The 22,834-nt window shown below is 45.8% G+C and overlaps 8 protein-coding genes across 8 annotated transcripts; 4 read left to right on the top strand and 4 right to left on the bottom strand.

Moving 5' to 3' along the window:
* Positions 1 to 1,940: 1,940 nt before the first annotated feature.
* V8C40DRAFT_282890 (putative alpha-galactosidase) lies at positions 1,941 to 3,236 on the top strand (the record flags this gene model as incomplete). Its single annotated transcript, XM_083221866.1, has 2 exons — positions 1,941 to 2,087; positions 2,166 to 3,236. The coding sequence occupies 2 exons, from the start codon at positions 1,941 to 1,943 to the stop codon at positions 3,234 to 3,236; spliced, it is 1,218 nt and encodes a 405-aa protein (XP_083078540.1).
* Positions 3,237 to 3,613: 377 nt separating this feature from the next.
* Positions 3,614 to 5,921, bottom strand: V8C40DRAFT_272781 (uncharacterized protein; the record flags this gene model as incomplete). Its single annotated transcript, XM_083220395.1, has 9 exons — positions 3,614 to 3,707; positions 3,760 to 4,070; positions 4,141 to 4,310; positions 4,371 to 4,797; positions 4,880 to 5,300; positions 5,356 to 5,487; positions 5,575 to 5,681; positions 5,745 to 5,780; positions 5,865 to 5,921. The coding sequence occupies 9 exons, from the start codon at positions 5,919 to 5,921 to the stop codon at positions 3,614 to 3,616; spliced, it is 1,755 nt and encodes a 584-aa protein (XP_083078539.1).
* Positions 5,922 to 7,355: 1,434 nt separating this feature from the next.
* On the bottom strand, positions 7,356 to 8,747 carry V8C40DRAFT_272780 (NAD-dependent succinate-semialdehyde dehydrogenase; the record flags this gene model as incomplete). Its single annotated transcript, XM_083220394.1, has 1 exon — positions 7,356 to 8,747. The coding sequence occupies one exon, from the start codon at positions 8,745 to 8,747 to the stop codon at positions 7,356 to 7,358; it is 1,392 nt and encodes a 463-aa protein (XP_083078538.1).
* Positions 8,748 to 9,918: 1,171 nt separating this feature from the next.
* Positions 9,919 to 10,555, top strand: V8C40DRAFT_282883 (carboxymuconolactone decarboxylase family protein; the record flags this gene model as incomplete). The annotated part of the gene is made up of 1 exon (XM_083221865.1): positions 9,919 to 10,555. A coding segment is annotated over one exon (592 nt), but the record flags the coding sequence as incomplete, so codon positions are not given.
* A 931-nt stretch (positions 10,556 to 11,486) lies between these two features.
* On the top strand, positions 11,487 to 12,883 carry V8C40DRAFT_282879 (NAD(P)-dependent alcohol dehydrogenase; the record flags this gene model as incomplete). The annotated part of the gene is made up of 2 exons (XM_083221864.1): positions 11,487 to 11,839; positions 11,906 to 12,883. The coding sequence occupies exons 1-2, from the start codon at positions 11,663 to 11,665 to the stop codon at positions 12,881 to 12,883; spliced, it is 1,155 nt and encodes a 384-aa protein (XP_083078536.1). The 5' UTR covers positions 11,487 to 11,662.
* Positions 12,884 to 14,337: 1,454 nt separating this feature from the next.
* Positions 14,338 to 15,733, bottom strand: V8C40DRAFT_272778 (FAD-dependent oxidoreductase; the record flags this gene model as incomplete). Its single annotated transcript, XM_083220393.1, has 3 exons — positions 14,338 to 14,763; positions 14,811 to 15,017; positions 15,068 to 15,733. 3 exons carry the CDS (start codon positions 15,731 to 15,733, stop codon positions 14,338 to 14,340), a joined length of 1,299 nt encoding a protein of 432 aa, XP_083078535.1.
* Positions 15,734 to 18,063: 2,330 nt separating this feature from the next.
* Positions 18,064 to 20,304, top strand: V8C40DRAFT_282874 (glycoside hydrolase superfamily; the record flags this gene model as incomplete). The annotated part of the gene is made up of 6 exons (XM_083221863.1): positions 18,064 to 18,836; positions 18,908 to 19,079; positions 19,134 to 19,172; positions 19,234 to 19,250; positions 19,309 to 19,664; positions 19,760 to 20,304. The coding sequence occupies 6 exons, from the start codon at positions 18,064 to 18,066 to the stop codon at positions 20,290 to 20,292; spliced, it is 1,890 nt and encodes a 629-aa protein (XP_083078534.1). The 3' UTR covers positions 20,293 to 20,304.
* A 401-nt stretch (positions 20,305 to 20,705) lies between these two features.
* V8C40DRAFT_272776 (voltage-dependent anion channel) lies at positions 20,706 to 21,980 on the bottom strand (the record flags this gene model as incomplete). Its single annotated transcript, XM_083220392.1, has 1 exon — positions 20,706 to 21,980. The coding sequence occupies one exon, from the start codon at positions 21,978 to 21,980 to the stop codon at positions 20,706 to 20,708; it is 1,275 nt and encodes a 424-aa protein (XP_083078533.1).
* Between the last annotated feature and the right edge of the window lie 854 nt (positions 21,981 to 22,834).

Here is a 22,834-nt window from a genome sequence, read left to right as displayed (position 1 = left end):
ATTCCTGAATATGATGCAAACCTTTGCCCCTTGGTAAATTGATCGAAACAAAGGCTCTGAGAGAAAGCTGAAGGAAGGTCTCCTTCGTCTGCTCTTCGTGCAACGATAGCTTTAAGCCCGATTCCTAGGATTATCTGTGGATTTGGGCTTGCAACACCCATGAACTGGTTGAGCGTGCAGATGACAAGCTCAACCTGCAGATGCACGATTCATATGGTACGATTTCAGGACCGGATATACATGGAACCTAGGCTAATACATTTTGCAACGGCGCCCGAATGCGACTGTGCTGGTAGTACTTTGGTCACCCCAGCGGCATCGGCATCGCTCACCGCTAGTCCTAGAATCGTAGAGATATATACTTCTACATTACCCTTGGTTATAACTTCTTCACATACTCGTACTGCTGCCGTGAGCGGGATGCCAAAATTTGGCGTAAGCATTGTTGCAAGTGGATACGCAAATTACCTACCTTAGGTATGTAACTTTGCATTTACTAGCCAAACCATGGGAGAGTTGTTGGTCCAACTCCGTCTAGCCAAGTCAGAATGATTCGTAATGAGGGTTGCAGTATTGCCCATGGCACTATTTACACACCATACAACGAGCCAACTGAGATTGGACCCGGGCAGCTTTGCATTGAATAGAGGTCCAATGTTACCTTTTGTAGCTGCCACGGAGTAGATGAACAGCCTTGTGCATGTGACAAGCCTTGTGAAAGCTTTGGTAGTAAAGAAACGTTATCTATATGGAAAATGGACAGTTCGCGATTCATGTTTTGGAACACCATGCATTACTATTGCCAGGCCTGCAGCTAACTTCATGCCGAATATCCATGATGAGCAACATGGTGGATGTCATTACAGTCACTCTTTGGTACGAGGTGGCCTGTGCTAGCCGTTTATTTGTTAGAGTAATAAAGACAACAGTGAGATTTGCAGGCAACTGTGACACTTTGAAAAATATATAGTTCAATAGCTGAACAAGTGCTGTGACGCGATTCTTATTGTCCATTGCAGTTCAATCCAAGTTTTGAATATTGCGCTCGTGAGAAATCTTTAACTGAAAACGATGGTGATGTTAGTTGATTTCATTGCATGTTCGCTTATTTTTACTCGTTGTTGACCACCATAGCTACCGCTATCATGGAGCCTGGAAGGACTGCCTCACAGCTTGATCTCGCCGGATCAGTCGAGCCTCCCTGAGGGCTTGTATTTATCGTCCTAGACTTTGAGCTAGTTCTACAGGGGAGGCCGAATTCGAGGGTCAGCCATACTTCAAGCGCTACTCAACATTTCTCTACTGCTATAGAAAATTCGGGCCACCTTGATAAACTGCTAAATATTGGTGTCTAATTCATGCATAGGTGAGCTAAATCACTCTTACACCACTACCTAAGACACTAATTCAATTTAACAGTCATTTGTAGTCTAAATGATTTTAACCAATTTAACAAGCTCGAGTTTAGCAGTTTATCCATGGTACCTACAGTGCGATAATTATGCGTCCCTTGGAAATATATTTTGTGGAGGGAGCTGTAAACGCATGCTCGTACTCACTATGGCCTTGAAAAGATATGTAATGAAACACGTTCCAAATTCCCAATTCGGTAAAAAAATTATCAACCATACAGCTGACCTACGAACTCTACATGTCATTTGAAACAAGTATTTTTTTTTTCCAGGAAAAAGTCGGAGCCGCGGAGTGCACGAGATATCCTAGCCTACTCTCCAACGAGGTAATCTCTAATATCGCAGAGCCTAGTACTAATAAGACCGCCTGTATATAAATATCGTGCTTTTCTTTGTCCCTTGGCCAATTGATCTACATCACGACTGTTCTATATCTTTCTGGGTTCATAGTCTCCTATATCATTACAAATTGTCCATATAGGCTTTCTCTTGTCACAAATCCACATTCTTTTTGATCTTTACTTCAAGATGGAGCCTCGTATTGTGCTTATCGGGGCAGGGAGCGCTATGTTTGGTTTGGGTGCGGTGGGCGACGTGTTGAAATCCAAGCCACTCGAAGGCAGCACCATCGTTCTGAATGACATCAACGCCGAATCTCTTGAGTTTGTGACTGGGGTCGCCAACGAATATATCCAACAACAGAAGCTCAACTACAGCATCGAAGCATACGCTGATTAAGATGACGCGCTCAAGGGGTGTGATTTTTGCGTTATCTCAATTGAGGTTGGCAACCGCCACGCCCTGTGGGAACAAGATTGGAAAATCCCCATGCAATACGGGTTCAAGCAAGTTTATGGAGAGAATGGCGGACCAGGCGGTTTGTTTCACGCACTCCGAATTATACCGCCGATTCTCGAAATATGCGACAAGATTAATAGAATCTGCCCGGATGCACATGTCATCAACCTGAGCAATCCGATGGTGCGCATTATGCATGCCATTAACGCCAAGTACCCCAGGCTTAAATGTACTGGAATCTGCCATGAGGTCTTCTCTCTTATTGAGCACCTTCCCATCATGCTAAACACATCTGTGGAGAATCTGGACCTCAAAGCTGGCGGCTTTAACCACTTCAGCGTCTTGCTTGAAGCGAAATACAAGGATTCGGGCAAGGATGCCTATCCTGACAACCGGGCAAAAGCTCCCGAATATTTCACCAAGGCCCCAGCTGTTTTCGGATATATTGGAGAGCGGAAGCTTTTTCAAGAGATCTTGAAGCGTTTTGACGTCTTGCCTATCACCACAGATAGCCACTTTGGAGAGTATATTCCGTGGGCCCAGAGTGCTGTTGATCACCGTGGCATCATGGAGTTTTACAATAGCTACAAGTCTGAGATGGCCGCTAATCGCGACGACGCTATGGGCCGCGTGGCTGCGGGAACGCCTGTCGACGAATACTGGCGAGTTGTGAACATTATCGAGGGAATCATCGCCGACGACGGTCATTATGAGATGTCGGTCAACATCCCCAACGACGGCTTCATCGACTGCCTGCCTCGCGATCAGTGTGTCGAGGTCCCTGCTACTGTAGATAAAAACGGTGTCCACGGCGTGAGGCTCGAGCCATACCCTAAAGCATTTGGTAATCTGCTTAAGCTTCAGGTTGCTGTGAATGAGATGACCACGGAGGCCATCCTGACTCGATCAAAGAATGTCGCTCTGCAGGCCCTGCTTGTTGACCCTGTTGTCGATAACGCGCAAGCTGCTGCAGAAATGTTGGACACCATGATATCTCTACAGCCGAAGTGGCTGGGTTACCTCTAATAGCGTTGATAATAGGGTGGAGGAAACAGAAGCATACAAAAAGAATTTGAGTAGTAAATAGGGGCACTAATGTCAGATTACAAGTTTGCTCAACTATTGTATAGCTCGTGAAATTGATAGGTTATGGCATAGAAAATCGCGTAAACATAGATTCTTTGATGATCCAAAAGGAGAAAAGAGTGCAGTGTTAGAATAATCAAATTGCCCCCATGTAATTGCCAAACAAAAACCAGTAGTTAGCTCGGTCCTGGTCTCGTATTATTTCCCGAGAAGGTGAAGGGCTCGCCTTGGCTAGCACAAAAAGGCCACACAAGTGATAGTTCGTCAGGGAGCTGAAAGTTAAAGCTTTCAAAAATGGGATCATTAATTACCGCATTTTATGTTCTGTTGAGTCCAATGTCAGAATCGCTTGTGAAAGCATTGTCCTGTCTGTCATCCGAAGAATGTAGGGGAATTCCCGTTTCTATATCACTCAGATCGTTAGCAGACATATATGATAAGCATGGTATGTCGCACCTGTAACAAAGTCTCTTGTTCTGACAGGGAATCGTTTTGCGCAAAGAGCAGACGTGGATCGGTTGAAGGAATGGCGCTATGTATGACTTGATTTCGCCTGCTGCTCTTCACGGCCTCGGTCATGTACGTGTCAATGCGCGCGACATGATTCCTTAACTTTAATGCAATACCCGACGACGATTTAATTGCTGTTTCAAGGCTGCTTATGAGATCGGCCATAGCTAAGAGAGCGGATCGTACTTGAATAAACGTCCACTGTGATGAAGGTGCAGTAATAACATAGCCTAGAATGTGTCCTACACCTGCAAGGTGATGAATCTAGAAGCACAGTCAGCGTCGTTTCTCTAGAACTGTAGTACTGTCAAAAGAATGAATAGTTTCATGCTACAAAGTATTTAGGCCCTATAGCCGTGGACGTCGAGCGTATATACCCCTTTGGAATTGTTAGAAGCTCATCAAGAAAGCCCCCAGCCATGGTGCATAGCTGATTAACGCTGCGGTCTTCAGTCCTAGCAAGGACCATTTTCAGGGTGGTTAATGTGATCGTGGCGTTGATTGCTGCGAATGACCGAAATCAGGATGGTAAACATGATAGAAGAGGTAGATCATGGTACGTACCTTGAAAGCCGTACCTGTCTTCATGTATTTGACCCGTCAAAGGGCGAGCTTCCCTAAGCTCGATAGGTAACGAATCATACATTTCCTGCGAGGCAGCCAAGATATCGGCAACGTTCGAAGTATCTGGATTTGTATTACTGGAGAGCAATTTGTCCACCAGACTACCTCTTCGGGTTTGTTGTGAGGACTGTGGATGTTCTTTCTGAACGAAATGTTCCAAGATGCGGTACAGATCCGTTACAAAATTCCATCCCCGAATGAAAGACACGTGATCGTCCCCTCGGAGATGGACGTCGGTCTCCCCAATATCGCTATCGTCATACACCTCAGCCGGATATAAGACCTGGCATTGTGTCTGGCCGCGCTGGCGGATGCTGGAACCGAATATTGTGGCAAGGTAGACGTCAAAGTGGTATTGTTGCCAAAACTATCATCTCGAGTTAGGTCACTATCAGGTACCTTCTGCTGTCAAGCGAAGCATATCGAAGCTGATCGAGTGTCTTACTTACCAGCCGACGCCGCTCCTCAACTTCAATGGCAGTGAGGCCAGGCGGCCATTTACTCTCATCATTGAAGCCTATCTCAGCACACATGGCCAAATATCTATGAAGGTGAGCATGGCAGCCTCGGATATTGTTATATTCAAGACATAACATGCCCAGCAGTGCTTCGGCGCGCATAAAGTTGAACTCAACCTCGTCCGTATGCAGGACCGGAAGAGAATTAATGCAGGCGGTGTAAAACATGCCCGACAACGACGAATTATTCTTGACCTTTATAACCGATGCAATGCGTGGGGGCAACTCTCCGGATAGTCGGGTGGCGGCAGTCGCGCAGACCGCCATAGTTAAAGTGTAGAATGATCGATCGGACAAGTATCGCCTGGATACAATATCTGCGTAGAAGCTCGGCCAGTGGAAATATAGAAGGCTAGCAGACTTAATCAATGGCAGAAACCGGAAGGAGTTCAAAGAAGCCAGCCTACATGGGATAGACAATCTGGTGATATTGATCTGCCAGGTATTCTATTACCGAGGTATCGGCAACATGAGAATATTCCCATGGAGAGCCCGTTCCCATTACCAAGCTGTATGTCGGCGATTGCCGCTGCAGTTGGCTGGTGACTTTGTCAGTCCGAGGGCGAGCAGCCGGCTGTGATACGCTTCGTAGTCAGTGAAAATGTTGACCAGTTCCGTTGGGTTACTTGGGCACACAACTCACCCCTCGACGCTTCAATGGTCGATCGAATTTGCATTCTGCTCCATACGAAGTGCAAGGTTGACAAGACTGCGGCGTCGGACACGGTGCACACTGCGCCGAATAATTACTCTTTTAGCCTCGTGCAAGATTGCAGTCTATGGACGGGCTGAATACCTTAAGAGACCCGTGGTGGCATCTATCGCAAGCCCTCTAGAGACAACATGCAGTGTCAGCGATATCCAGATTTCGCAGCGTGGCAGGCATCATGGCTCGGCAGGGTCCTGTGCGACGTACCGTAATGCGTCTCCTCTTCACAGGTTGCAAAGACGGAGGCTGATTCCCTGAGTCCATAGTCTGCCTGAGGGTTCGAAGAAAGAACTTGAGATATCTAGCACCAAGAGAGCGAACCGGCGCTGTCTGATGATTCTGGGAGCTAGCGTGGGCGAAGTCGCTGGTGTTCGTAAATGCTTGTAAGGTCTAGTATAATTAGCTAAGGAGTGCCATTAAAGTGGAGTTTGGATATAGAATTCTTATGCACGCAGAGATCGAGCTACCTAAAGAAACTAAATGTTTCAGAAAAACAAATCATTTCAGGATCCACGAAGATTTATTGACTTTCAAGTATTACTGAGGGTAGAGATATTGTCTAGATATGTCAACATGGGTGTGGCTGTTCGTGTACCAAACTTCAGCAACGGCGGGGAAGTGGATATACAATCATTAATGCAGTATGAGTATCAAAATATAACTGTCTTTCGTGCTCTATTTAAATTAACCGAAATAAGCGACATGATAGGCTAAAAATGGAGATATGTTTGGCAAAGATCAAGAGTCAGGAGTGGGATTCAAGCGGTAAATCGAGTGGGTTATGTTACTTCTCCCATCCATTTGACCGGCATGTGAACTACAACAACTGGCTAAGAACAGTGATAAAGAGATATCTCAGCCCAAGAGGTATGAGGTGTGAGAGCTTGAGTAAAGGTGAGGGAATGGGCCTACAAAGCTTTGAGAAAGTTAGATGAAAAACTAATGCCTCGTAGACGTTGAAGTACTGACCAATCGCCATCTCTGTTGGGCGAATACTTTGTGGGAGTAAATACGGAGATACGAAGCTCTCTTAACAACCTCAATATTCTGTCATTGACTTTCCTGGGGTTTTTGTTCAATCCTTCCTAACTCTAGGATACCCCTTAGGAGGTAAACTAGATTAGAAACTGTATCAACACGCGTCACCACGCGGGGGCTCTTTTATCCCAAAAGCAAGGTCTATTAAGCTAAAGCCTTCTCGGTCTAACAGTATCTGTAAGTAAGACTCTCTTCGCCACTTCCTTCTTTTACTTTGTTTTGTCTCAATGAACCCCTGAGGGTATACATATGGGTGCCCGGTTATGCTGTAGTCGAGTAACAGGCAGATTCTACATGGCATCAGCTGATTTTCTGTCCCACTTGGATACACAGTATGCATATCTTTACTAAGCCACGAATAGAAGCAGCAAGGCAATGCAAATATTAGCAACGGCGGGCGTTTGTGCGCCCTATACTAAGATTTCACTCCGCAATTCAAGAGTGGATGTGAAATAGAGGATTGACGGTATCTAAGAAAACGTCTGGACTCTCTTAGCTAGCTCATAGGAGGACGTGGGGGGACTCAAGTAGCAATGATACAAGAGTGTCACTTTGTGATTTCGTAATATTATCATCATCATATGTATTTATATTCGTACTGGTACGGTATCATTAAAGGAGTGTGTCGTTAGCTATCTTGAACATGATGCCTAAAGTACATTACAGATACTTTTGGTGAACCCGGACCAACTTCTTGTTCAGGAACTCGCCAATTCCCAACTCGCCAAGCTCCCTACCAAATCCAGAATTCTTTACACCCCCAAATGGCACATCCGCACCAGCGTTAAGAGCGGAGTTGATAAAAACCATGCCGGCCTCCATCTTGGCAGCAACCTCTTTAGCGTGCTCAATGTTGGAGGAGTAGACCGATGAACCGAGGCCAAAGGTGGTCGCGTTAGCAATTTCAATAGCCTCCTCTTCCGTGTCCACTACGTATAGGGAGGCGACGGGCCCAAAAGTCTCTTGTTGGTAGAGGGGGTTTTCTGGAGAAATGTTCGTAATAAGAGTAGGCTCCATATAGCAACCTGGGCGGCCAACACGCTTTCCACCATGGACAACTGTAGCACCTGCAGCTCTAGCCTGCTCGACCTGGGCCAAAATGTCACGGACGCCACTCTCTGCAAACAAAGGCCCCAGTGTAGTTGATCGATCCATTGGGTCGCCAGGTTGCATAGCTGAGAAAATTTTCACAATTCCCTCCTGAAACTCGGCGCCGCGCTCCTTACCAATGATGATGTAGCGCTTAATGGAGGCGCAAGCTTGGCCCATACAAATCATTCTGCCAGCGGCGGCCACTTGGATAGCTTCTTCAAGATTTGCGTCTTCCAAAACGATGAGGGGATCTGAGCCACCGAGCTCCAGCACGACCTTTTTCATATTGCGGCCAGCACGTTGTGCTACTGCAGCACCGGCTCGCTCACTGCCAGTGAGAGTGACTCCCCGTACGAGAAAGTTGTCGATCAGAGCGTTGATCTGAGAAACGGAGCACAGAAGATTCGTATACACCCCGACAGGTGCCCCAGCATCAATCATTAGCTTCTCAAAGGCTAGGGCACACTGGGGCACGGTGGATGCAGGCTTGACCAGCATGGTGTTTCCGGCCACAATCTGAGGGCCGGCCACACGAGCAATCTGATAATAGGGGAAGTTCCAAGGCTCAATGGCTAGGATGACGCCGACCGGCTCAGAAATGACTTCGGCACCGGGTACACCAGGACAAGGCACAGTCTTTAGGAACTCTTCGCCGTTCTTGGCGTAGTATTCCAAAATATCTGCCGAGATGTCCACTTCCACCTCCATTGCACCGATGGTCTTGCCCATCTCCATGACGGCAATATCGGATAATTCTTGCTTACGCTCGCGCATCAAGGCAGCAGCTCTGCCCACAATTTCGCACCGCTTGGCAACAGGAGTCTCGCGCCATATTTTGATGTAGGCGTCGTGAGCCTTTGCCAGCGCCGAGAAGACCTCTTCATCCGAGGTGCTCTGAAAGCTCTTCACCAGCAGCCCGGTAGCAGGGTTGGTGCTGTTGTAGTGTGAGACTTTGGACATTTTGTTTTCAGGTGAAATGAAAATCAAGAGATGTGTTTGTTGTATAAGGGGCGAGTTGGATAAGGTTGGATATAAAAGTAATAATAGAACTTGTGATGTGTATTGATATCTTCTGCTCTTAAGTGAAACTGATGAGGGATAAGAAAAGTCGCAAAATAAGCTCGACATCATGAGCTACTTATATATATATCAATCAAGTGGTGATAACGCTGATGATTCTCTCTCCTCTCGCGCTTCGGCAAGTAGAATCGTGTCGAGCAATACGTCAAACGTCACGTCGGTGCATCACGGGGTCGCCGGCATTGCCTCAAAGTGGCCTTAAAGCAGTGAGTGCTTACGTAGTAAGAGAATCTATGCATGATGGGTAACAGAGCTAATGATGATAACTGAGGAATACCGAGCCTTGTAGCCTTCACTCCGTGTTCTTGAAGCATACAGGTACGAACAAGGCGGACAGTGTCCACTTTTATTAAGACTGTGGGAACTTCTCGCGCCTCTCGCGCCTCTCGCCTGTGCTCGCTCTTGCGGCTTAGTTTGATTTAGCGTCGGCGTTACATTTCCCTTTTGGATACGAGTCGTTAACGCCGCCAGAATTTCTGAACCTGCTAAGTAAACCAAACTTATCCACAGAGCACAGTGTCTCTAAAACGGTCTTGTTGATGGTGGAAAATCTAGGGCGGAATTCATCCTCCGTGATGCTTCGGCAGTTAAGGTATCTGACGTTTCTACGATTTTTATCTCGTTCCATTTGTCCTTTGTCCTATCACCGATAGAGCATGCTGAATAGTCTCGCGACGCGAAATCTTGACAACTTTGTCCCGGATAAGCAGATGCTAGCAAGCTCTATACGCCCTGCTCAGCGCATACGATGATGGTTCCGAGAGAACTAGGTCTCTATATGCATCGATACTCGGGTCAAACCGGCAGACTTATATATAGAAAAGGCATGAGGGAATTGAAAAAAAAAAAATGATATTCCAACAGAGAATAAGCATTACTATATAATCACGCATTAGTCCGCAAAAGAGAGCCATCTTTTCTTTACATCAATGGTTCGCCTGATCATCTTAGCATTCGTCTACTTTACAATCACTTTTAGGTCAAGAACCTATTGAACTATTTGCATACTCTTTGTGTCTTCTTCCAATCAACAGCTCAATAAGTCCGAGAAGATGGATCAGCCCCATCGTCTACAGCCTATCCCTCCAAGCCAACTCACTGCGGATCAAAGGGCTCTATTTGATGATATTGTTGCGTCTATTGGTGTAGACTTGGATGCTACACATTCTTTTGTTAGCCAAAATGAAGACGGAGCCTTTGTTGGGCCATTCAATGGCTGGATTCACTCGCCCATTACGGGAGCTGCAATTTGGAATGTCATCAAAGAAATGAGACGAGACGAGAAGCTGCCACAGAATCTACGACAAATTGCTATTGTTACGACTGGGTCGCATTTTAAAGCTAATTACGAAGTATACGCCCACGCATCGATGGCACGACAATACTTTTCCGAGGAGCAAGTCAATGCTCTGGCCACCGGGGCACTTCCTCACGGGTTCAAGTCAGAAGAGGAGTTGGTATACAAGTTTACAAAGGCACTGGTGCAAGGGGGCCCTCTGGCTGATAACATATACGCAGAGGGGGTTAAAGTTCTTGGTGAGCCCAAAGTCATTGAGCTGATTTTTTTGGTCGGGCTGTATTCGTTGGTTTCTATGTGCCTAAATGGATTCAACGTTCCTGTGCCAGCCACGCCATGGAACTAAGTACCTACTGATATACAATTACCTAAGTGAGAGAGCATATTGGTAGCGAGTAGAGAATAGACGTCCCGATTTTTTCTTAATTTCACATGTCTAGAGAAACGTAACTATATATACCATAAAATACATGTCTCCCAGGCATCTCATTGATTGACTTCATATTCCACTATATGTCTATCACTCAAAGTATAGCATACAGAATTCTTTCCTTCAAACTGACCGCAGACTAAGGTGCTCCATCTAGTGGGATTCGAGAAGTAGTAGGATATAAATGTTAATTACTTAACCTACACTATTGTAAATATGAGAATACAGACATCCTTCCTTACATGAAAATCCTGATAAAAAACGAACATCCTTGATGTTTGCAGGGCATACTGGTTACGTACAAAGTGAAAAGAAATATACATAGCGAAGCTGCTGTGTCATGTAATGGAAACACTGGTATGAAAGATATACATTTGCACATAATCGTGTATTTCATCTAAAACCAAGCCTCGCAATCCGTGAATAGTTATAAATCTTTAAGTCTAGCTCCTTGCCACAAAACCGAATAAGAACTGGTAATTAATCGATAATACGAGCATAATTGCTCAGTTAAATTCCATGCTGTTCCCTGAAGGAGAATTACGCCAGCCAAGAGCGCTGAGACTTTTGGGCCCGATAGCCAAATATGGCATAATGTATGTAGCCAATCACAAGCGGGCGTCACTAAGGAAAAAAACTCAAGGCCGAAAGCCGACGGCTAGTGAGCTTTTACTAACGCCGATAACTTACTTTTTCGGCTGTTAAACAAGTCTCGCACCATGGCGAGTGATACTCTGCCGATATGCGCATTGACTCAAGAAGTTTGTTGCCGGGAACTCCGTATCGAGAAGATGTCTAGAATTTGTGATGTCACCCAAAAATGATAGGGATAGAACAGTATAAGAACAACAGAATGGCCATGAATAAATAATCACTTTGTCACTCACAAGAAGTAGAACCATCGCCTAGACACACTGGCCCTTATTTCAATTACAACTTCCAGTCACTGTTATTTCAATATCACCAAAGCTTTCAGTCACCACATCAACTGCCATCTCAACTACCAACCTCATTACCAATATTTTATTCTCCATAGTTTAAACACTTAACAGATCACCTTTTCACACGATGGCATCTAACGACAACAAATTCGAAGGCTGGGTTGCGTTAGACAAGAATGCTGCCGAGGGCCAGATGGTCTGGCAAACCTACGAGCCCAAAGCTTGGGAAGAGACCGACATTGATATCCAAATCACGCATTGCGGAATTTGCGGTACAGATATTCACCAACTTCGATCAGGATGGGTAAGCAGCCTAGGATAAAATATCTCCTTGTTTATTTCTCAGAGGCTAATATGATACTCTATACAGGGCGAGACAGCGTATCCCGTAGTTGTCGGCCATGAGTTGGTTGGCATAACTGTCCGAGTTGGCAAGGAAGCAGCAAAGACAGGCATCAAAGTCGGCGATCGAGTTGGAGTTGGAGCACAAAATGACTCTTGCCAGTGCCGCAAGCCTCCCCAGATCCGCGAGGATCACTCAGACTGCGACGCCTGTGCAACCGGTAATGAGGTATATTGCCCGAATATGACGTTAACATATGGTGCCCAATATCTCACCCCTGCTGGTGGAAAGAGTATGGGGGGCTACGCTCGCTACCACCGTTGCCCGGCTGCCTTTGCTTTCAAGATCCCTGATCAGCTAGCTAGTGAGCACGCAGCACCAATGATGTGTGCTGGCCTTACCGTCTTCTCGCCACTTGCTCACTTTGGAGCTCGCGGCAATGACCAGGGTCCTCTTGAGCAGAGGCTTAAGGGGATGAACGTTGGTGTGATTGGAATTGGTGGTGTGGGCCACTTCGCTCTCCTATTTGCCAAGGCCATGGGCGCTGACCGTGTCGTGGCACTCTCTCGTCGTGCCGATAAGCGCAAAGATGCTCTAGCCCTTGGAGCTGATGAGTATATTGCTACGGCAGAGGACGAGGGGTGGGAGAAGAAGTATGCTAGCTCACTGGACTTGATTCTCTGTGCCGTGTCAAGTTCTAACATGCCACTAACCGACTACATCAACCTGTTGAAGCGTGATGGCACCTTCTGCCAGCTCGGCCTACCGGACGATGGCCTTTTTAGGGTTGGGGCAGGGCCGATAGCTTCACAACGTCGGAAGTTAACCGGAAGTTTCATGGGCTCGCCGCACGAAATTCGGGCGATGCTCCAGCTCGCTGCTGACAAGGGTATTAAGCCGTGGGTTGAGAAGTGGCCGATGAGCGAGGCAAACCGCGCCATTGTTGACATGGAGAAAGGAAAGGCAAAATACCGCTATGTATTGGCTAATGATCATCAGGTGTAGTAGCCTGATAGCGTCTCCGTATTGCTCCATCTTATTTAAAAGGCTTGAATTTAGAAATTTTATGTATTCTAGACATACGGTATTGTGTATCTTAGGCAGTAAAATGGGTCTATGTACTTTGAATATGTGTTATCGTATTACAAATCTTACAGAGAAACATTATCAAGTACCCTATCCGTCAATGAGTTCGTTCCCAGGGGTTGTCGCCCTGCACCAAAATAAGTATGACAGACATAACTACCTGTTTGTAGTTGTTTCCCCATAAGGACATGCAATAGTTATTATTGGAGTCTCATATCTCGGGGTTCTAGGGCAGTAATAAATAGGATAGATTGCTTTTTGTCCGTACGGAAGTATCGCAAATCTCGTGAAAGATTTACTTTGCTATTATCCACGCTTGGGGGATGGTCCTGCAGCCAGCTAGAAGAATAGTGGATACATTATTTAACATACCCCGTCGGGCAGATAATCACAATAATCTGTCAAGCAGTTAACCATACTTAGGGCAAAAGAGGAACGTACGGTATGTAAGAAGTGTCTAATGGAGGAGTAAAGCAGGCACTGCACTCTCCCATACCACTGCTTTTGCAGTAATTGTATAAGCATAATCGCCTAATAGCCACCGCATACGTGTTAGCCACCACCACTAAGAATCATGAACTCGGGGTTCTTTAAAATGGCAATTTTCTCTCCATAAGTAAATCTTCATGTTGGCCACTTCGTCTCCTGGGACGTTACACTAGGTCCCAATACAGTGTCAATGATGCGGTAGTCGTACTGTATCCTGTCCCGATGAAGCATACTAGAGAAACGATTGAGAGGGCATTTGAGACTTAAATATCAGGCATGAACCCTTAAACTCACTGCTTGTGTCTCGGATTATTGCAATGAAAGTCTCAAAGAGCAGTTGGCGACGGAAAATCTGTGGAGTAAAGCATAAGTTTGCAAAGCATTGAGAATGGTTCAGGGTGAGATAAAGAGGGCGCCGTGTTGCGGTATCAGCGATTGAACTTCTACAGTATCTAACAGGCTGTTTATAATACGTGGGCGGCCTGTAATGCGTTATTAATACTTGCTCGAACTTTAATTTGGAACACCGACAAGCTCGTAGACGGACTGAAGAGATTCCCCGATGTTTTGAGGCCTATCCTCAAGGGTAGACTGACTATAACATACCTCAAAGGCAATGACTCTCTCCCTTGTGCTTTCCACTTAATTTAAGTAACCATTCACCGGCTCACATCTATTGACGCGCAGCTAGTATATAACAGCACGGTTACAGTGACTCTTTCGCTACTTGGGCGAGACTTAATGGTACACCCGCGCCAAGTTGCTACACATTTGTATGGTTAGAACCGAGCTTCAGAAGATCAGGTCTCTGAAGTTGTTCCAAAGAATATCCACGGTTCTATTCAATGCGTGAGTGTGACTGCGCTGTTTGAATTTACAATATTTTACCTCTCGCAAGAGCCTGATAGCCTCTTCCGCAACTCGTCCTTGGCCCTCGCGCACATCTCTTCTATATTGATATCGGCAATGATCCCATTCCTTTTCTTTATTTCGGCCTCAATCTTAGTGAAGTCGTTTCCAATCCCTTCTGCACGTAATTCGTAACAGTCTCCAATCCACCGACTGCTCTCTACCAGCCACTGCGCTCTTGATCGTCTCTCCGCATCATATGTAGCAAACACGGCCTCCAATTCATGCCGTGACTTGACTTGCTCGTCTGCGAGCAGCTCCGCCAACATAGCACTATCTTCAATGCAGAACCCCGCACCAGCGCCATGGTGAGGAGATGTAGCGTGCGCAGCATCGCCTGAGATGCAAATGCGGCCTTTATAAAAGGTTGGAGCGGGATATCCGAGGTCAAATATCGCCCACTGCCACTGTTTAGCAATAAGATGTGAATTGAGAACGAGTTACTTACCACGTTAAGTTTCGGGTCGAGCAACTTTAATAACTTGATGACTGCGGGCCCATAATCCTCGAATTCTTGCAGAAGCTCGTCCAGTTCGCCTGATCTGGTTAATCTCTGAGCGTCAGGCCAGTCTTCCGAGGTCGTTCTAAACGCAACCAAATTAAGAGTCTTTCCATGGTTCACCGGGAAAGTTAGGATATGTTTGTCATGCCCCATCTAGAAGCATTAGCCCAATCCATAATCGCGGGGTTGAGCAGAGAACTTACATACATGCAAGCATTCTGAGCTCGCTCTTCACCAACAGCGGCACACGCATCCTCCATCGGAATGAGCCCGCGGTACGCATATTTGTGTGTATAAACGGGCCGAGCGGATGGATGATCAGGGCTAACTATGGCCTGGCGCACCCGGGACTTGATCCCATCACAGCCAATGATAGCGTCAGTCTCCGCTACAGTCCCATCGTCGAAATGCATCACGAGTTTGCCGTTGCCATCTTCAGTGATGTTTTGAAGTCTTTTACCAAACCTCACAAGTTGCTTGGGAAAGAGTTTGACCGCCTCGTCCAAGAAATGGGCGCGGTGGAGGCCGTTCTGGCCAAGACTGTTCGAAATTGTGAACGCTGTTGCAAGAACACCGTCGGACGTTACATCGCTGTATGCATCCACATAATCGAACCAAACTTTCTCCTTGGACGGCCATAAATTTCTAGTACAGACTGTTTCAAATGCTTCGTAAATGCCCTGATGGCAAATTTTCATAGCCTGGACAGCATTAGGGCTGAAGGAGACACCTGCTCCAATCTCTCCAAATGAGGCCGCCTGCTCATAGAGAGTGACTGGAATCGACCGAGAATGGAGAGCAATCGCCAAAGTTAGCCCCGCAATTCCACCGCCAACGATTGCTATGTCAAAGTCCTTTACTGGTGACATTTGTAAGCTGGGTGTAAAGTGAATGGACTGGTAGATAGCTGCTGGGCACAATGAGGACGGAGATATAAACAAGATATGATGTGGTATATGGTTTCTTGCGCACTCTTCTGGATAGAGCATCTGGAAGCCGTCCATTTATAGCCCGAACCAGCGCTTTCATGTATTTAGATGGCGGGGTTATGTCGACGGGACACGGGGAAGACTGTGTCCCACATTACACATCGGAACCCACGGCGTATCGCATAGTTCGGAAGAACCGAAAATTGGGGTTTAAAGCAGACAAAGCCGTGCGTATCCGGCATCGCGAGTAGAGTTAGATGTAAAATGTCCCAATGCCCTTCTGTCCGTCCGCAAAGCCAGTTCCCGGAAAGCGTCCCGATGCTAATCCCTACTTCCGATCTTACCCCACCTCTGACACTAGTGATACCGAACCCTGCTGCCGATTTTGCTTTACCTTGGATGCTTGGATACTGAAACTAGAAGTGTGTTTATAAAAGTAGTCCGGGGTATGATGCTGATGATGATAAAATAGATTCTAGTTTGTAAACTGAATGTTGGGTATAATTGAATGATGACCAAAATTGTTTGACAGACATGAGAGCATAAGAGAGACAATGTTACAGGATATTGTCCTAAAACATTCCAGGTGACTCGCATGCCAAGTTTCGCGTGGTAATTACCGCACAAGATATATTCACATCCACTGCTTTATAACTTTAGCTCACCGGTCGTTTTGCTCTGACATATACACGCATCAAGGGAAGTTCGCTTTCAATATCGATTGACTGACGTTCCATTCTCGGACTACCTAGGTACTTATTCGACAGGTGTCCGGTCCTTCGCAATTAGGTTGGACAGATATTTACTTTCTTTTCTCATCGTTACTCCTGCTGTAAAGTCGACTTGTCTATACCAGTAGCAGTTTTTGTTTGAATGGTGTCCCCAAGCCAGCTCGTATCTGCCGAAGTTTTTCGATGCTGCCGAAGGCGGTTGGGTTTATATGTGCGCTGGGAGTCGTCGAATTACATACTGCAACGCCCTTGACAGCACCAGGCGGTGTTGATATACCAGGGTGCAATCTCTCTAACAAGTTTCTTGGTGTCTTAAACAGGGGTTTCAACCAAAACGGCAACGTCCACCTCATCATAAAGGCAGCGTCTTTGTTCGATTCCGACCAGACATTTTCGGACTTGGTCACAAAAGAGGTTTACGTCGGATAAAGACGCTGAATACCGGCGCATATAGCATGAGCTATTCATGTAAATACAAGAAGCTTAACGACGACTAGGGTAGTGAATGCAATGGCAGTGACGTCGCTAACCCGATGGATAAGGCGGTCGCTGACAATTCCAGCATGAGTTGCACCCTCGTCGTCGAGGGATTCATACTTATCGACAGCGAGATCAATGCCTAGTGCGATTGCAGTATTAACGGCGCCGTGGCATTTGAGAGTGCCCCAGGCGTTGAGTCAAAGTAACCAATGTGGTCTAGGCGTCCTCATATTAGCCTCTTCATACCGCTAGGCGTTGCGCTTCTACTTGGAGTTCTTTCAAAGCCTAGCCAACTGGGTAATGACGGGACAATGCCGTAGGTCTGCGAATTTCGGTAGGGATGGGCTAGGAATAGTGGGCTGCTACCACAATGTACGAGATGCGGTATGTACTGCTGCTGCTCAACAATTTTGCTGCTTCGACAAGATCAATACAGAGTAGTAAAATAATGCATATCGCATAGATACCCAGTAGCCGTATTCCAGTCCTAGAGCATTCAGCATTATCCTTCCAAATGTGCAGATGCAAAGTAATCGGATCGGATTCGGCTGCGACACCAGTGGAGTTACTGCTCTTCAGCTAGCCATTATTCTTATAGCTATAGAAGGCAAATAGAGGCGTTCGGGTTAGAATGGGGTAATCAAGGTCGAATATTGCCCACTACTTCAAGTTCAGCAATGAGATGTGGATTGAGAATGAGTTATTTACCACATTAGTCAGTTCCGCTCTGATCAACTTCAATAACTTGATGTACATACATAAGCCAATACGATTCTTTGTACTCCGCAGCTCCGAATACGCTTTAAACCAATGCGCGTATTCTGGGCCTTGTGATTGGATGGAACTCATCTCCTATTTTGCCTTGATATACTCGTACTAGTTTTACAAGGTAGAGATCAGGGGATATGCCCCTGCAGTCAACATGAATGATCTATCATGGTAGAGCTAAGTAAAATCCTATTATTTAAAGCGCCAATGCCCTCTTTACGGAAAGATTGTTTGACACATTTTACAATTACACTCGCCCTTTTACATTTTTGTTATTACGCTCACATCATCATGATCATCATAATACTGCTGTCTGCGATTTCTGCCTTCAGTATACTTGTGAACGCTCAGCAGAAATATGTTTTAACGACGGGTCCGACCGCGAGACCCCAGTGCTCTGCCACTAGAGCTGTCTCTCCTACATTTTCCTTTTCGACTTTTGCATTTACTCAGTCAGATACCTATCGCTATGCGATTCCTATTCCCTCCCCTACTTCCACAGAAACATTTGCTGCTCCATTTTCCGCTCTTCGCCGTCTCCTCCCCCCTGTTCCTACAACCACATGGGGTAGCTGGGATCCCAATGCCACAGTGACCGCGACCGATTTCCATGATAGATATGGCAGTGCTTCTTGGACTGCACTTTGGGAAAATGCGCGACCATTTCTTCCTAATTTCACATCTACCGGGATCTATAGTACAATTGTTTCGCCGACACCAGTGCCAAGTGCCGAACTTATATTGCCGCCAAGAGATTATTTTGGTCCAACGGACTGTTATTATTTCCCAGATGGCTTTATATATGGAGTAGCTGGTTCAGCTGCCCAGATTGAAGGTGCTATTAGTCATGAAGGGAAAGCGCCATCTGCAGCAGATATTATCGCCAAAGACGGCCCCAGCCCAGATTACGTGACGAATGAGAACTACTACCTATATAAGCAGGATATTGAACGATTGGCAGCTATAGGAGTAAAATACTATTCCTTCTCGATTCCATGGACTAGAATTCTTCCATTCGCTGTTCCAGGTTCCCCTGTCAACCAGCACGCTATTGACCACTATAAGTAAACCGGCCTGACATATTCTATTCGATGTCATGTCTTAAACGGACGATGGCTAACTATTTTTACCTCAGTGATCTTCTAGATTTTGTTATAGCAAAAGGGATGCTCCCAGTCGTTACGTTGATTCACTTCGATACACCATTGCAGTTTTATGCCGCAAATGTCTCATCTTTATATGAAAAGCCAACTGTTGGTTATAACAACGGGGCTTATCAAAATGAGATTTTCTTGGATTCTTTTGTTGTAAGTCAACTTCCAGATTATCAATATCTACAATGCTTACTCTTTACTCTCTAGCACTATGGAAAGATTGTTATGACGCATTTTGCCGATCGAGTTCGTTTATACCAATCCAATTCTCACAGTGGCAGCTTATACTAACGCTTCTGGTTCAAAGGTTCCTCTTTGGGTCACGTAAGAAACCAATTCTTGTCATCTTGTCATACCACTGATAACTAATTGTCATCACTAGGTTTAACGAACCCTTTGTTTACTGCCAGAATGGAAAGTCTGTGGATACAGTACTGAAGGCACATGCCCAATTATATCACTTTTATCACGACCAGATCAAAGGTACAGGCAAAGTTGGGATGAAATTCAGCAATCTGTTTGGTGTACCGCTTGATCCATTGAATGCGTCTCACGTTGAGGCGGCTAATGACTACAACAACTTCCAACTGGCAATCTTTGGCAATCCAATTTATCTCGGCAAGGATTATCCTGCTGTTTATAAAGAACGAGTCTCAGACTACGTTCCTCTTACAAAGGAAGACCTAAAATATATAAAAGGGACAGCAGATTTTTGGGGAACCGACGCGTATACTATCAGTAAGTTTTGCGGAGCTCAATTCCCTCCCCATGACTCCAGCCAGGAGTGACAGGGTATTACTTAACAGCAGACTAACCTTGCAACCTGTAATCAGCTGTTGTCTCACCTCTATCAGCGAGCGAGTCACCCTGTTTGAACACCCCATCCAACGTATTTTATCCAGAATGCGTGCAGCAGAGCTGGAGTGGGAAATTCGGTTGGAATGTTGCATACGCCAGTCAAACATATGTCTATATTACTCCGACCTATTTGCGCCATTACTTGTCATACTTGTGGAATACGTATCGCTCGCCAATTATCATCACCGAATTTGGCTTCCCTATCGAGAATGAAGCCGCACTGCCACTGGCACAACAGCTCTTCGATTCACCTCGCAGCCAGTACTATTTGAGCTTTATGAGTGAGATACTGAATAGCATCTGGGAGGATGGCGTGCAGGTACTCGGTGTAATTGCGTGGAGTTTTGTGGATAATTGGGAATTTGGGGACTTTACGCCACATTATGGAATGCAAACTGTGGATCGAACAACGCAAGAAAGGCGGTACAAAAAGAGCTTATTTGACTTTGTCGACTTTATCCAAGCTAGAACCTGGCCAAAGCACTTTAAACAGAAGTATAATAGTTAAAATATTTATCGGGAGATAATGAAAGGGCAGAGCAGTTAATGACAACGACTATTATTCTCTTGGTACACAAAGCGACTATGCATAACCTCATAATTTTTGACTCGCACCAGCAGCCTGCAACTTGCTACCACACAGGCCTTCTATGCAAGCTATACCAGAGGGTAAATAATTTGACGACATTTTGCAGAAGAGTTTGCTTCGAGTGTGCGTCCTAGATAGAGATTGTTGGCACTTTGCCAGCATTAGCCGAATTTGCGATTCGAGGTTTCCTGCCGAGCTTATTAATGTGTGAGCATGGAACTATCGGTTTATGTATTGTAGCAGGTTTGATCGTGGTTCAGATGCTGGTGTGCCGCGGAATAGTATTGTTTCAGATGAATTGAAAATTTATTTATTAACAGCTAAGCTTATGTTTAGTGGCTTACAACTGCTTTATCTTTGTTAGGGGTGTAATGTCCGAAATCTTCATCTCGGCCAGGCCATAAAACCTTGCTAAGTATTACAGCACGTATGTGAGAAGCAAGCACTACAAACCATGCAATCACGATCAGAATTGTCATAGCGCTTGCTACGCCCTTGATGCCATCACTGTCAAGCTCTTCTCCGATGAGACACGTCGCAATTGTAAAAGCTGTGTTAGGGAAGACAATTGCCCACCAAGCAAGGGAGAAGCGGATGCGTTTCCTTGCTACACCCATTACAAGTGCAATGAAACTGAAGGCAAAAAACCAGAAAGCCAAAGCCCATAACCAAATACCTACCCAGAGCGCAAGAACCTTCAATATCTGCGATGCAGCAGGAAACCTAGCGTAATAGGCATAGTCATCCGGGATAGATTTAGAGAGGCCTATGAGGCCCGTCGCTGTGAATCCTGGCGGCCCAACTGCAATGAACATTCCTGGACGCATTGGAGGCGCTGGGAATCCCTCCTGCGTCAGGCGATGGAGGTATAATGCATATAGGATAAAAGCAACACTAAATCCCAGGCCCAAGTAAGTAACTCCCGCAACAAGGATAGGTAATCGTTGTGAAGGCGGTTGTGATGGTGCGATTGTGGAAGCCAGGACTCCCGTTAATAATGTGGGGAAAATGGGAAAAATCCAAAGAGGGCTCATTGACTTGATCTTGAGCTTGGCCCCCTTAAAGACCATCGTATATTGCATCACAGATGAAGAGATAGCTAGAGCAGCGTAGATCCAAAAGCATACTCTCAGAGCTACGGGTAACCAAGGACCTGATGCCGGAATACCGTATATAGCTGAATTGGCAAGAACAATGGCCAAACTTAACAAGAATGCTGGGAAAAACAAGCCTTCAGTCGGATGCAGTAAGCTTGTCCTTAATCCTTTGGGCGTCTTGATGAATCGATATGTAATGGCGGCGACCGAGACAAGAAACATGGCAATAGCGAGAATAAATGCTACTTTGCCAATAGCATTGAGCCCATCGAAGCGGTTGGGCGTGTTATGGAAGAGAAGGCCGAGAACACCAGTGCTTATGGTGACTGCAAACCAAGCCCAAGTAAAGTGCTTCAAGCGCTCACGAATTGGGCACTTATATCCCGGGCTGCAGACCCGTTGTTCTGGCGCTGAGAGCTGACCTGTTTCCCAGTCGTCGTCATTGGATTTACCAAGCTCAGGTCCATTCTGGAGCCCGCTTGCCGAAGATAGAGGTTGTTGAGTTGTCATTCCTTGGGTACTCTGCGCTGTAGATGCTCCAGCTTGCAACTTCATATGATTCACAAAAAAGGTTTTAGTGGGGATTGGGTTGATTGTTCGTTATTATACGTAAGTGAACTATATTAGCTCTCGCGAGGCCAGAAATGCAAGCTGAGCTGGAGAAACTGTTCCGGAAGCCACGTTGTTGGATCGCCGTCCCGATATCTCCGGGTTAGCATAAATTCAAAAAGCCGCTTTGAAACGCTGAACGTTGCTAATTGGTTGCGCCAGGCACCAAAAAAAGAAAACCGCCAATCCCAATTGCACAGTGACGGGTCGTCGCATAAATGTTCAAACATGTGGATGTTTTAGTGCCAGCTCTCTGATATAATCTTCGGAGATTGGGTTAGATCAGCTTTCAGCTGAACAACGCCTCTCATAAACGCAGCAAATCAATCCGGAGATCCCACTTTTGACAAAATTGAAGGCATAACCTACACAGTGAAGACTTGAACGGTTTGTCAGTAACAATATTAGTTCGCTAAAAATTAGTTAGCATTTTCGCATAAATAGTTTATGATGCATTGCTCATAGAGTCGTGATTATCGGGGCGGAAACCCCCACGATTTTACCCTTTCCCATACTGAGTTGCATCACATCATTCTCATCCTTGCGTGGTATAACTACCTGCTTACTACCCGTGATGCTGAATATTGTGAATGATGATATAGCTCCCAAAATCTAGTGACACCCACCCTTAAAATTCCCGCGGCTCCCAACTTTAGGCCCTCTTCTGAAGCTCTCGCATAAGATCAACAACGTTGTCTATAATTACACCAGTCACTGAACCTGTTAAACTATTGCTACTCTATATGTAACAATAG

This window comes from Trichoderma camerunense (genome assembly GCF_050948025.1).
Source record: "Trichoderma camerunense strain CBS 138272 chromosome Unknown V8C40scaffold_2, whole genome shotgun sequence".
Classification (NCBI taxonomy): Eukaryota; Fungi; Ascomycota; class Sordariomycetes; order Hypocreales; family Hypocreaceae; genus Trichoderma; species Trichoderma camerunense.
Note: the sequence above shows the minus strand (reverse complement) of the source record. Positions and strands in the feature narration are given on the sequence as shown.